Here is a 13,583-nt window from a genome sequence, read left to right on the forward strand (position 1 = left end):
TCGAGTGCAACACTCGCCAAGAATCGCGTTTTCCACCGGCCCAAACTGTCCGAGAATTGCTCTTTCTTTCTCTGAAAACTTCGACGACGAAGCGACAGTGCTCGAGTGTGTATGACATATTATCTCTGTTTCATTATCTTATTTGTTATAATGAATTTAAGTTTATTGGAGAAAATCACAGTACGTTTTAATGGTTCACAAAATGAGTTCAGACTCGTTACAAAATACATGTATATCTTATACATGGAGAGAGAGGTACATTACTTAAACCCTAGCGCCATCTAGGTTGATTCCGAAACATCCCCCTTTCTTTTAGTTAGTTTAAACATAGTCATTGAGTTTGAGTGGCGGTCGTATAATGCGACCACTGCGTGATTGACGGAGAAGTCTGGTAGTCAACGGAGATGAGGAGCTGCCGGACGGACTTCTTGGAGGACTAGGAACACTGGACGGCATGTGACTCTGAGGATGGTCAGTTGTTGGCCTTGCTGTTGCCTGAGGTTGGGACTCATCCGGAGGTGGTCTAGAACTCGGCATTGTAGTGACTGGCAACTGCACGGGTAAAACAGCAGGGAGAGGAAGGTTTGCGAGAGGTTCAGGTACAAGGGAGGAGGAATGTTCCTTGAGAGCTGGACGGAGTACTATGCGATTTCGTCTGTATTGTTGACGGCGTTTCTTCAGTTGTGTAGTTACCTTCGTGACTACTTTGGGTCGTAACTGTTTGTCGGCAAATGGCAAGGTTGAACGAAGACGACGAGACATGAGGCGTTGGGCCGGACTTGATCCAATACCTTCTGTCGGAGTATTTCTCCAGTCTAGTAAAGCCATGTGAAGGTCTTCCTTCGATTTTTCGTACTTCTTGAGCATTGTCTTCGCAATTTTCACAGCCGATTCTGCCTTTCCGTTTCCTTGAGCGTGAAAAGGGGATGAGGTTTCATGACGAAAACCCCATAAGTCTGCAAATTCTTGAAATGTTCTGCCGTTGAATGGAGGGCCATTATCGGACATGACAACTTCGGGTATGCCAAAACGACTAAAATGGCGCTTGCAACATTCGACGACTGTTTCTCCAGTGGTATCAGGGAGTAGATCGACTTCCCAGTAATCCGAATATGAATCCACCATTACCAAATATTTCTTTGAGTCTGCAGAAAGAGTGAAGAGATCCAGTGATATCTTTTGCCATGGTAATGAGGCAAGTGGGACGGTCATAAGAGGCTCTTTAGCTTGTGCCGTGGCAAACTCGTTGCATATTTGACACTGACCAATGGTGTGTTTAATTTGTTCCGTTATGCCTGGCCAGTATACTACTTCTCTGGCTTTGCGGAGGCAAGCTTGTATACCGCAATGACTCGAATGCAGGATCTTCAACATGTCCGAACGCATGCTGTGAGGAACAATCACACGAATGCCTTTATAGATGAGACCTGAGTCGACGGTGAGTTCTTCTCTGTAATTCCAATATTCTCTAACATCAGGTGGTGTTCTGGCTTTGGAATTCGGCCAACCTTGTAGAATAACGGTTTTAAGCGTTTGGAGTGTTTTATCTTCTTGCGTCATTTTGCGCAACTTCTCAAGGCGACCGAGAGAGACTCGTAGGTAGTCTGAGTGTTGTATACCCGCAAAATAGTTGCTAGAGTTGGTATCGCGGTCTAATCGAAAAACAATGGGGTCCTGAGTATCTTTTTCATTCCCATGCAGAGGTAGTGGTACGCGTGATAAGCAGTCTGCTATGTACATGTCCTGTCCTTTCTTATACTGAACGTGAAGAGCATAGTTTTGCAACTTCAGTAACATACACTGCAATCGTTTTGGAGCATTAAGAAGAGGTTTTTTCCATATATTTTCCAACGGTTTATGGTCTGTTTCGACGTTTATCTTCTCGCGTCCGCATAGATATTGATCAAATCTGGTGCATGCAAACACTATTGCCAAACACTCTTTTTCTATTTGAGCGTATTTTCTTTCTGTCTGCGTTAGCGATCGAGAAGCAAACGCAACTGGTTGTCCCTTCTGCAATAAGGTTGCTCCTAATCCAAACTCGCTTGCATCACATTGGAGAGTGACGTCTTCTTCTAGATCGTAGTAGCGAAGGACTGGAACAGAGCTTGCAAGACTTTTAATTGCTTCAAATGCATCGGTATGTCTGTCATCCCACACCCAATCAGCGTCCTTTCGGATCAACTCTCGAAGTGGTTCTGTATAAGCCGATAGTTTGGGAAGAAATTTCGCAAGATATGTTACGAATCCGATGAAGCTTTGCAAGGACTGTACATTATGTGGTACGGGCATGTCTTTGATGGCTCGTACTTTTTCAGGATCTGGCCTGACTCCTGTAGACGTCAATAGGTGTCCAATATATGGGACTTGGTTCATGCGAAGTTTCAACTTGGACTTGTTTAATTTGAAGTTACATTGTCTGGCGCGATGTAAGAGCGCGATGAGATTAGCATCATGATCCTTTATAGCTTCCTCGAGTGTGTCGCCACATCCAACACAGACAATGTCATCAGTTATATTCTCGATACCTTGTAGTCCTATCAACACTTCATGTTGGCGCCTTTGATATTCTTCTGGTGAGACAGATAAGCCAAAGGGCATACGTTTCCAACGATAGCGGCCGAAAGGAGTCCAGAAAGTGGTAAGCTTACTACTTTCGTCATCTAGTCGGACTTGCCAAAATCCATCCTTGGCATCCAAGACGGAAAAAACTTTAGCCTTGGCAATCCTAGGTAGTATCTCCTCTATAGTTGGTAAAGGATATTTTGGCCTTTGCAGAGCGACATTTAGATCTTTAGGATCTAAACATATGCGCATACTCTTCTTTTGGTTGCGGACTACGACCATACTTGAGATCCACTCTGACGGTTCCGTAACTTTTTCCACAACGTCTAAAGCTTCTAGTTCCGCTAGTTTATCTTTTAGGGGTTGGCGGAGTGCCACCGGAACCTTCCTTGGTCTATGTTGTACAGGAGGGATAGTTTTGTCTACTACTAGGTGACAATATCCAGGTAAACACCCTAATCCTGTGAAAACATCGGCATACTCTTCTAGAATTTTCTCCTTGGTCAACGGACTTGGTATTGTGACTGAGTCTGTGGTGTTGACTGTAGCCAGCGTTTCTTCCGAGTTCGTACTTGTAAATGGCGTATTAAACTTTAACAGTCCTAACTCTTCGCAAGTTTCCCCAGAGAGCAGTGGTAATTTATCGCTACTGACCACTTGAAATTCCAAGGTAAACGCCTGGGAATTATATAGGACTTGTATACTCGCAACTCCCATGACCTTTAAAACTGAGTCGTTGTAGCAATTTAAACGAGACTCATCAAGTTCTATCTGCTTCTGACTTTCTGGGAGGGAATCGAAAAGCTTCTTGCCAATTACATTGCAAGTTGATCCACTATCAATCTGGAACTTAACCATCTGTGACTGATTCTTTGCCTTATCTTCCACAAGCAACTGGGTGAAATACTTTTTCCCATGCTTGGTTTTCTTGACTGTCACCAAGTTTAAAACGTATGTAGATTCGTCAGAATCAGCTGTCTCGGGAGAGGCTGGCACCTGTCTAGTGTCGACTGCGTGAACCTGTTTTCCCGGTTTTGTCTTGGTGAACTTCCCCTGTCGTTTCCGATTCTGATCAGTGCAGCATTTTGCAAAGTGATTTAGTTGGTCACACTTGCGGCACGTTTTTCCATACGCAGGACAGGCTTGACGATCTTGTACATGCATAGTTCCACAAAAATGACAGGATTTTTGTAACATCTTCTTAGCGCGACTTACTGACTGTTTTGTAGAGAACTTCTTATCCGCCATATTGACAGAGTGGACTGTCAAGGAGTTATTTGAAGAGTCAGTATCGCCTAGATGTTGCACTTGTCTACATGTAAGTTCATTTGTTCTACACATCTCCAGTGCTTTATTTAACGTCAGATTGGGTTTATTCAAGAGTTGAGGTCTAAATCTTGAATCTGACATACCCAATACTAGTCTATCACGAACAAATTCGTCCACGTTTTGCCCATAATCGCATGTTTTGGCAAGTTTCTTCAAACGGTTTATATATTGGTCAATAGTTTCCGTAGGCTGCTGAGACGCCGTATGGAAAACATACCGTTCATAAAGAGTATTCTTCATAGGTGCAAAATGATCTTCTAAAGCTGCTGTTAGTAACACGAGTGTAGCAGTTTGCGCAGCCGTTAGTTCAAGATCTTGATAAACTTGGAAGCATGCAGTTCCCATGACCGTAAGAAAAGTAGCTTTCTGTACTTCTTCAGTTTTAGTGGCCATACCTGTAGCTGTAGAATAATTTGTCCATTGCGCTCGAAAAAGTTTCCAATTCGTATATACATCCCCTTCTAAAGACACCGGAGTAGGCGGCGGAATGTTGGCCGAAGCCATGACGAACTAGCAAGCGACCCGCGAAACAAAAGCAAACCAAAACTAAACGGTGGGAACGTACGACGTACACACCGAAGCTAAGCCTTGGACACGGCTACAGTTAGGATAAGTTAGCAAATTTACCTCAAGAACTGGTAAAATGAGTCAGTTTTTAAGTAACGATTACGAGGAACGCCACATAAAGCCAATAACCACTTCTGGCACCATGTTTCATTATCTTATTTGTTATAATGAATTTAAGTTTATTGGAGAAAATCACAGTACGTTTTAATGGTTCACAAAATGAGTTCAGACTCGTTACAAAATACATGTATATCTTATACATGGAGAGAGAGGTACATTACTTAAACCCTAGCGCCATCTAGGTTGATTCCGAAACAATCTCGAAGAGCAATGAAATCTTCTCAACCCTGAGAGCGCTCATGTAGCATCCAGTAAAAATCGCTATAAACACGTACTATGTTTCCAACGTTGAAACGGTGGAAAGCGAGAAGAATTTCCTGTCTATGTTGAGTTGTTGACACAACACAGACTTTTTCGACGTAAAAAAGGGGATTTAGGCAACCCTCTGCATCGGGGCACACAGGTTGATACCGTCTCTGTGCACTCTCATGATGTAAAATGACTTTAGTGCTGGCGCCAAATAGCGAGATGGAAGGCGTAGATTTACCCCCTTGACTTTCCCTCTTATTTACTAGAGCTCGGCATTATCGAATAAATTATCCGCTTTATTTTATCTTTATCCGAAATCTAGAATTATCCACAGAAGTACCGTGTTAAATCGCATTATAACCGCCAGTTTTGTTTGTAAATAATCGGTTAATCACTAATTTTCGGATAACGGTTAGGTAATGCCGAGCTCTATTATTTACATCATAATATATGTTCTGGAAGTATGACATTACCCATACTTAGAGCTCGGCATTATCGAATAAATTATCCGCTTTATTTTATCTTTATCCGAAATCTAGAATTATCCACAGAAGTACCGTGTTAAATCGCATTATAACCGCCAGTTTTGTTTGTAAATAATCGGTTAATCACTAATTTTCGGATAACGGTTAGGTAATGCCGAGCTCTATTATTTACATCATAATATATGTTCTGGAAGTATGACATTACCCATACTTAGAGCTCGGCATTATCGAATAAATTATCCGCTTTATTTTATCTTTATCCGAAATCTAGAATTATCCACAGAAGTACCGTGTTAAATCGCATTATAACCGCCAGTTTTGTTTGTAAATAATCGGTTAATCACTAATTTTCGGATAACGGTTAGGTAATGCCGAGCTCTACCCATACTTCGTAATGATAGAGACTTAAGCTTGAACTATATAGTACGAGACCGAAGCCAGAATTGACTTCACGCAGTTTTGCAGACCATTTTCCTATTTAGTCTGTACTAGACCATTGACAGGGCCTCACCACACGTCACTTCACGTGAATCTATGACGTTTCATTTTCGTAACTTCATGACAAGCTCTCAGTAACAAGTAACAAACTTATGGAACTTATCTTATGAACTTAAGGCTACATCGTAATGGTATGGTGTTTTATGGGAGTGGGAAGAGATTATTCTTTATTTTTTGCCAATATCGCTGCCAATTTTAAGATGTTTACCAGAGTCCAAAGCAACCTAGCCCATATTCAGCAGAGCTCGAAAGCAAACGTAATCCCTGAATTTTCCCTCATTTTCCAAATCCCTGACTTATCCGGCTTTTCCAGGTTATCTCGATTCCGTACGAACCCTGCATGTAGGGCCGGATTAAGCAATTTTGCACCCGGGGGCCGAGATAATGTGCGCCCCCTTAAGTCGAACAAAAAGGTACACCAAATGTTGGTAAGGGAGAATAGTTTTTTTCAATGTGCCCCCAACAAGCGTTACGTAGGTGGGCCAGTACCCCCTCGTCCCCATTTAATCCGGCCCTGACTATAACATACTCAAAGGGTATCTCCCTATCTCTAGTAGAACCAGAGTTATCAGCCTCCAAAGTTGGGTGTAAAGCTATTCCTATGGAGGGTCTGTTTATGAACTTTTTCTCTATTACTCGGCCCCTTTTTACTCGATCGCCAAGTATTTACTATGGTTGGAAGGGGGGGGCAAATAGGACTATAACATACTCAAAAGGGCATCTCCCTATCTCTAGTAGAACCAGAGTTATCAGCCTCCAAAGTTGGGTGTAATGCTATTCCTATGGAGGGTCTCTTTATGAACTATTTCTCTATTATTCGGCCCCTTTTTACTGGATCCCCAAGTATTTACTATGGTTGGAAGGGGGGCAAATAGGACTATAACATACTCAAAGGGCATCTCCTTATCTCTTGTAGAACCAGAGTTATGAGCCTCCAAAATTGGGTGTAATGATATTCCTATGGGGGAGTATGTTAGTGAACGCGTTTCTCAATTAATTGTCTTCAGTTTACTCGATCCCAAGATTTTAGTATTGTTGGATGGGGGGCTCAATGCGCCCCCAAAAAGCCTTGCGCCCCGGGACCAGTGCCCTCTCGCCCCCCCTTTAATCCTGCCCTGCCTGAATAATATCTTTAAAATTTTGGAATGAATATCTAGTACGATATGCAACGTTATATATTTCTAATTAATGTGAAGATGTATCTATTATTAATAAAAGATTAAACATTAGAACAAATTAATTACGAATTACAACTGTTTTTCTAGGTAACCAAATTTAATTTTACAAAATAAAGCACAATATTAAATATTGAGAGTTAACAGAGTTTGTGATTTTGAAACTAATTTCTTTCCTTTCATTTATGTAAAATGTTTGATCCATTTCGAATTATTTGTTAAATTAATATTGTCTTGTTGTTTTTAATCATTTAATTAGATACAGGTAATTACATTAATAACCATTAGGCATACTTTTCCGTGAATAGAGGGCACAGTTTGACGGCGTTTGGTTTTGCCGCAAGTTCTCAGGTAATTTTTAAATTAAATTCTTTTATGATTAAAAATATTACTTATAGCTCTAAAATTACATAAAAATAATGATTAACCTAACTATTTATCGTCTTTTAAAAGTAGTTATTTTTTACAACTTTTATTAGATAATTATGCGTTTGTAACGTCACCCTATGGCTATTTCTTGTTTTCTCGTAACGAAATTTAATGAGTGCTCTTTATTTCTGCGCCTGCTTCCAGAATGGTAAATTCTCTAATTTCTCCAGTTAATTAGCCTAGATTAATCTCAATTATATTGAAATATTATAGTAATTATTAGTTTTAACATAAGAAAATAATACATTATTTTCTAATGGTCTTAATTAGAATGAAATATGATCGGAGTCTTAATTAAATTGAGCGCTTTTTAAGATCGTATGATTTGGCTTACTTTCCTATCGTGACCGTTAGAAAATGAGCCTCTACGAAACACGTTGTCTGGTGTTACGAGCACCTCAACTTCCAAGTTTTTTGTTGAGTAGGTTGTTAACGCTTTTGCATTGTTGGTCGCGTGATTCGGTATCGCTGTCTTTGACACCTCTAATTACCAAGTTTTTTCGCCTAATTGTGACCTCGCATACAGATTGCTTCCTTGCATCTACTAGGTCATCTTCAGGTTCGGTATCTCTTATTTTAAGTGGGGCAATATCTTGGTCTTCTAAATGGACTTTGCTTAGGATAGTTTCAAAACTGGTTTGCTTATTTTCTATTTGGTCAGCTTTCTTTTGGGTGTTAGATAAGTCAGTACGAATTGATTTTAGGTCACATTGCATATCGTCTATTTTGCCAGAGATAGCTTTGAGTTCTTTAAAATTACGCTAGTATCATCATTGGGCATTTTCGGGGGTGGACTTGGGTTAGAGTTACTTTTCTGACGGTTTCTACATGCTTATCAGAAACACTGTGTGCGGTCGGGCAGAATTAACTTAAGCTATCGTAAGAAAAATAAAAAGGATAGGGATACTGACATATTGTAATACGAAGGTTTTTGAGATTAGAATGGTTCAAACAGCCTCTTCGGAACTCTGCCGGAATTCTGCGGTGCTCTATAATTTTGTGGCTAGTTGAAAGTCCGTTTTATTAATTGACACTGAAGGGCATCGCGTTTACGAAATCAGCCGGTTAAAAAGTCCGAGCGCGTTGTTTTCTGTTGATGCTTTTTAATTGAACGACGGGATATTTGGGCTCCTTGATTACAGACGTTTTGAGATTTGAATGGTTCAAACAGGCTTTTCGGAATGGCCACTTGATCGGGCGGACATTACAAACGTATGATCCATCTCTTCAAACAATGGAAATTATGGAATAGGTGATGGTGGAGTTGAGTTTTCTTTTCTTAATCCGAGTAGTACTTTTTGGAGACCACAAGGAAAAGTTCTTAAAACGGTTCGACCAAAATATTCTTCTAGTATTTTTACCTCATGCTCGCTTATTCAGCCCCTGTTGTTTCACTTTTTTAATATCTTACATATCCCGTACGACTGTCCTTTCGGCTGGGGCAGCTTGTTTACCTTTTCTCTTGGTGTTTCTTTTCTGGATGCATATGTCACCAACTGTTTAGGGCATGATCTGACAATTTTCAGTCGGAATTGAGTAAAGCTGTACTAAACAGTGTGGAAAAGATCAGACCACCACTTTCCTTCAAAATACTGCCAATGGATGACGTCACTAAACTATATTATAGGCTTCTAATATAGGGAGTAAATAAATACGTTTGGGACTTCAGATTAGAGCTCGGCATTATCGAATAAATTATCCGCTTTATTTTATCTTTATCCGAAATCTAGAATTATCCACAGAAGTACCATGTTAAATCGCATTATAACCGCCAGTTTTGTTTGTAAATAATCGGTTAATCACTAATTTTCGGATAACGGTTAGGTAATGCCGAGCTCTACTTCAGATTTTATTCTATGCAAATGAGAGGGTACAAAAGGAATATGCCTGAATCAAACAAACTCTCTCCTTTTAATAGACTATATTTTAAACATGCGAAATTCAAATCAAGTAATTTAATTTAAATAGTATGGGCTTTCAAAATCTTAAATTTTACCCATAGTTCTGTTCTACCACCATTTTTGGAGCAAATTGTTATTTGTAAAATTCACTCACACACAAATTATTATTCAAATATAAATTAAGCTACTAACACTTCTCTAGAGCTCGGCATTACCTAACCGTTATCCGAAAATTAGTGATTAACCGATTATTTACAAACAAAACTGGCGGTTATAATGCGATTTAACACGGTGCTTCTGTGGATAATTCTAGATTTCGGATAAAGATAAAATAAAGCGGATAATTTATTCGATAATGCCGAGCTCTACACTTCTCGACGTGGTGAGAACGTTTTACATGTTATTGTAATCACAGTTATTCTAATTTTAGCAAAGTGCCCTTCAAAACTAAAATTGGTTCACTTGAAGGGCCCTGCGATGGGACCTTAATTTCCTAGCCTGAGCTCTAAGATTGGGCAGTCGAAGACTCCTTCACCCCTATATCCTCCTAGATTTTTTCGAGTCGTGGTACAGGATAAATTTCACCATCATATTTTAAATCTTAAGACGTCGCTGAACATTTTGAGTAGACAGCTCTAAGGTATCATTGTATGTCTTAGCATATTATATCATATCAGGCGTATTTTGTTACAGCACGGCCAAAGTTTATAGTTTACGTTTGATGTAAACTGTGTTTTGGAAAAATGTAGTTGACTTGGAAAAGCGGTAAGTGATTCTTCGCTTTGTGCTCTGATTATTATTACACTTATGACAGCATAGTTTTCGGATAAGTTCGTAGGTTAAAATCGTGATTGATGGAATTTGGATTATAACGAAAATGGTCATCAAGATTCTACATTCTTCTTCGTCGTCTGTATTCCTGTCTTTCACATCTTCTGACGTGACGCATCCCACCTTCCAGTAAGCTCTGTTTATCGCCTCTTCTCCGAGACAAGCAGAAGCAGCGTACCGGATCCTAAAATCAACAAGAAAAGGTTTAGAAAATTAGAAATGCTTTAAAAGTAACGCGTGTTAATTGGAAATCATCAAGTTATATAAGTGAAGAGTCATACGACTGCATAATTTACAGATTTAGAAAAAGTTGTCTAGGGACAGCTTTTTCTTTTTCAAATTAGATGTTTCTAGAACTGCTGCTCAAATCGGGTATGACTAATGACAGAAGTAAATAGATTATAAACAAGAAGTTAATATCTCCCCGGCATGGGCGCGTTATGAAAGTTGAGATTCCCGCTCCTATTCCGCGGCACCGCACAAATGGCGTAGCACCTAGCAAACCACTTGACATGTACCTAACGCCGCTCAGACAAAGTAGTGCGGGTTGTTGAAGGTTTAATCGACGCGCATGCGTTCTAAAGGTAATTTCAATCAGCTGTCTGCTGTGAGACTGTAACAGTATAGCCTACGCCTAGTACAAAATCTGTGAAGACTACATGTGATTGCCTATGAATGTGATAAAATAGTAATATGAAAAATGGATAAGAAATATGATTTTGACGAATTCGTGAAAAAAAGATGAACGTAAAACAATACTACAATGTTGGGAGAGCCAAGGACGTTTGAAAACTTTTCTTTGCAACATGATGGAAGAGTATGAGGAATTATTCGTAGGTTTCAGATAAAAATTGCACTGGGTCGATACCGAAGGCGAAACTAAAATCGTTTTTTACGCGGCATTATGAAACTAATTACAGTTTTAGACTTTAGTGTTTTAATATAATTTACCATAATTCAGCAATTACCCGCACTACTACGGCGCCATTTTCCATCACGTAAGCGCGGCTACCAATGATATTTCCCTCAATTTACTCCCATGATGCTCAGTAATTTGTAATTTCCAATATCTCTTGTCGCTTCTATGACGTCATGCGAACATCCTATTGGTTACAAGCAAGCCACGTGATACTCGATACTCATTTTACATAGCATGCAGGCGGGAAGGTATGATTGACTTAAAGCTATTAACTTTTTGATATCTATTTACTTTTGCTAATGATTATGAAACATTGTACTGCTAAACCGCTGTTTAGACAACCGCTGTTGTGGGTCGAAATAGCGCAGCATTACATAACTCGAAAATGCAATATTCAGCTGCTTGAGAGAACCTTTGGTTAGTGTCAGTAAGACAGACTGCCATATCGGAGTTTGAGTGGAGATAGTTCCACCTTAACGAATTCTGTGTTAAGCCTTATTAGTAAATTAGTAGACCATAATAAAAAGGTTTTCGTTTTTCTTGGAATGAGATAGAATATGACTTACACCCTGTTAAATCCAGCCAAGACGTCTTTATCAAGGGAGTGATTTTTGTTCACATAAAATCCAATAAGATCAGATTTAACGATGAAAGGCGACATGTAAAAACGTGGTCGAATACTACTGCTCGGCACTCTTTTACAATATTCATCGATATTTTGGATTTCTTCATACCACGTGATATACACCATATCGCCAGACAGAACTCTTGAGAAAAATTTGTCCCAAGACACTCCAGACCAATCGAAATATCGGCTTCGTATTCTTTCACCAATTTCCCCTGGGTATCCCTTTAAATAGATACAATCAGTTTATATCTCGTTCTGAGCACTTTATGTTCTGTGCTAGAGTGAGAAGGAATTAATATGCCCTTAAAATTAAAATTTTATTAATGAAAAGCACTGATTGATTCCTAAGTCCATGATATGCTAATGCTTATGGGGGTGGTCTCGTATATGCTCTAACCAAACATGGTGACACAAAAAAATCTAAGGAAATGCCAGTAAATATTTCCCAGGCATTTAGTTCGAACGTCGGAAGGGACCGTCCATAAACTACGTCACACTCTTATGGGGGGAGGGGGTTTCTAAATTTGTGACAGTCCGTGACAAGGGGGAGGGAGGGGTTCTTCGATGCGTGACGTCACATTTAGCATTGATTTTGTTACGAAGTCAGTAAGAGGCCGATTGGCTCTCTTATGTTATAGAAGAAGAAACACAACATTCCAAAGTCCACCGTTACAGTAATTTACCGAAATTGTTATTCCATCAACGCTTAAATAGAAAATGTAAGCAATTATCTACTATTTACACCTTTTTATAGCCAATTTAAATAGCGCATTTAAAATAAACAGCGTAAACACTCTTACGTTTCTGTTTATTCGCCCCTATTATTTGTGAGGATGAATCAAATCCCCCTGCCGATTGAAATGGTTTCGTTTCTTTGGCAAATTTTCTAAATCTCAAGCTCGATTAGTCGGTTTTCGGTGACAGTGTCGAAACCTAAAAAGTGTGCCCCTTTAACTAAGCTTTATGGAACTTTTTGAAGCTTATAAAAAGCACATCCAGACTTTAAAATTCTAAAGGTCAATCAGAGGGAAAAAGCTTAAAACGGAAGAGAACTTCGAATTTTCAGCCGAGCAAAATATTTCTGAGGGGGCGGCATATCACTCAAGATATTAATCAAATTAAAATTGTAAATTAAGACAAATCATAGTGCGGAGGGGGGGGGGGTTAAAGAAATGTGACGTGGTTTTTAGGGGAGGGGTCTGAGAAAAGCGTGACGAAGCGTGATATGGGGGGACGGGGGGGGGGTCAGAAAATGCTTTTTTTCGCGTGACGTAGTTTATGGACGGTCCCGAACAGGAAAATATGATCTGGCTGAATTGGTTGCGGTACTAATTGATCGCACGATTTGGTCTTAGGACCATTTGGTCTCGTGATTTTTTTGCTCCCGTGATTTTTTTAGTCTCGGGACTATTTGGTCTCGTGATCTTACGGTCTCGGTACTATTTGGTGTCGTGATTATTTGTTCTCGGGACGATTTAGTCTCGTGATTATTTGGTTCCCTAATTAGTTGCCACCTTTTCCGAAACAATGGTCCCAATAATTAGCTGCCACCTTTTCCAAAATATTCTTTTATTAATAAGCTGCCACCTTTTCCAAAATATTCTCTTATTAATAAGCTGCCACCTTTTCCAAAATATTCTCTTATTAATAAGCTGCCACCTTTTCCAAAATATTCTCTTATTAATAAGCTGCCACCTTTTCCAAAATATTCTCTTATTAATAAGCTGCCACCTTTTCCAAAATATTCTTCTATTAATTAGCTGCCACCTTTTCCAAAATATTCTCCAATTAATAAGCCGCCACCTTTTCCAAAATATTCTCCAATTAATAAGCCGCCACCTTTTCCAAAATATTCTCCAATTAATAAGCCGCCACCTTTTCCAAAAT

At 39.5% G+C, this 13,583-nt stretch overlaps 1 protein-coding gene across 1 annotated transcript; it reads right to left on the reverse strand.

The window, feature by feature from the left end:
• Positions 1-9,924: 9,924 nt before the first annotated feature.
• Positions 9,925-11,902, reverse strand: LOC149647102 (uncharacterized). Its single transcript, XM_089849703.1, has 2 exons — positions 11,635-11,902; positions 9,925-10,333 (listed from the first exon to the last, which is right to left on the reverse strand). The coding sequence occupies exons 1-2, from the start codon at positions 11,817-11,819 to the stop codon at positions 10,024-10,026; spliced, it is 495 nt and encodes a 164-aa protein (XP_089705829.1). The 5' UTR covers positions 11,820-11,902; the 3' UTR covers positions 9,925-10,023.
• Between the last annotated feature and the right edge of the window lie 1,681 nt (positions 11,903-13,583).

The sequence above is a fragment of the Phalangium opilio genome, unplaced genomic scaffold, assembly GCF_054372755.1.
Source record: "Phalangium opilio isolate 3A_F unplaced genomic scaffold, DU_Popi_V2 ptg000089l_1, whole genome shotgun sequence".
Taxonomy (NCBI): domain Eukaryota; kingdom Metazoa; phylum Arthropoda; class Arachnida; order Opiliones; family Phalangiidae; genus Phalangium; species Phalangium opilio.

Coding starts and splice junctions, on each gene's coding strand:
- LOC149647102 (XM_089849703.1), bottom strand. CDS start 11,819: ATGGTGTATATCACGTGGTATGAAGAAATCCAAAATATCGATGAATAT. Junction 10,334..11,634: donor TTGGCTGGATTTAACAGGGT/GTAAGTCATATT, acceptor TGTTGATTTTAG/GATCCGGTACGCTGCTTCTG.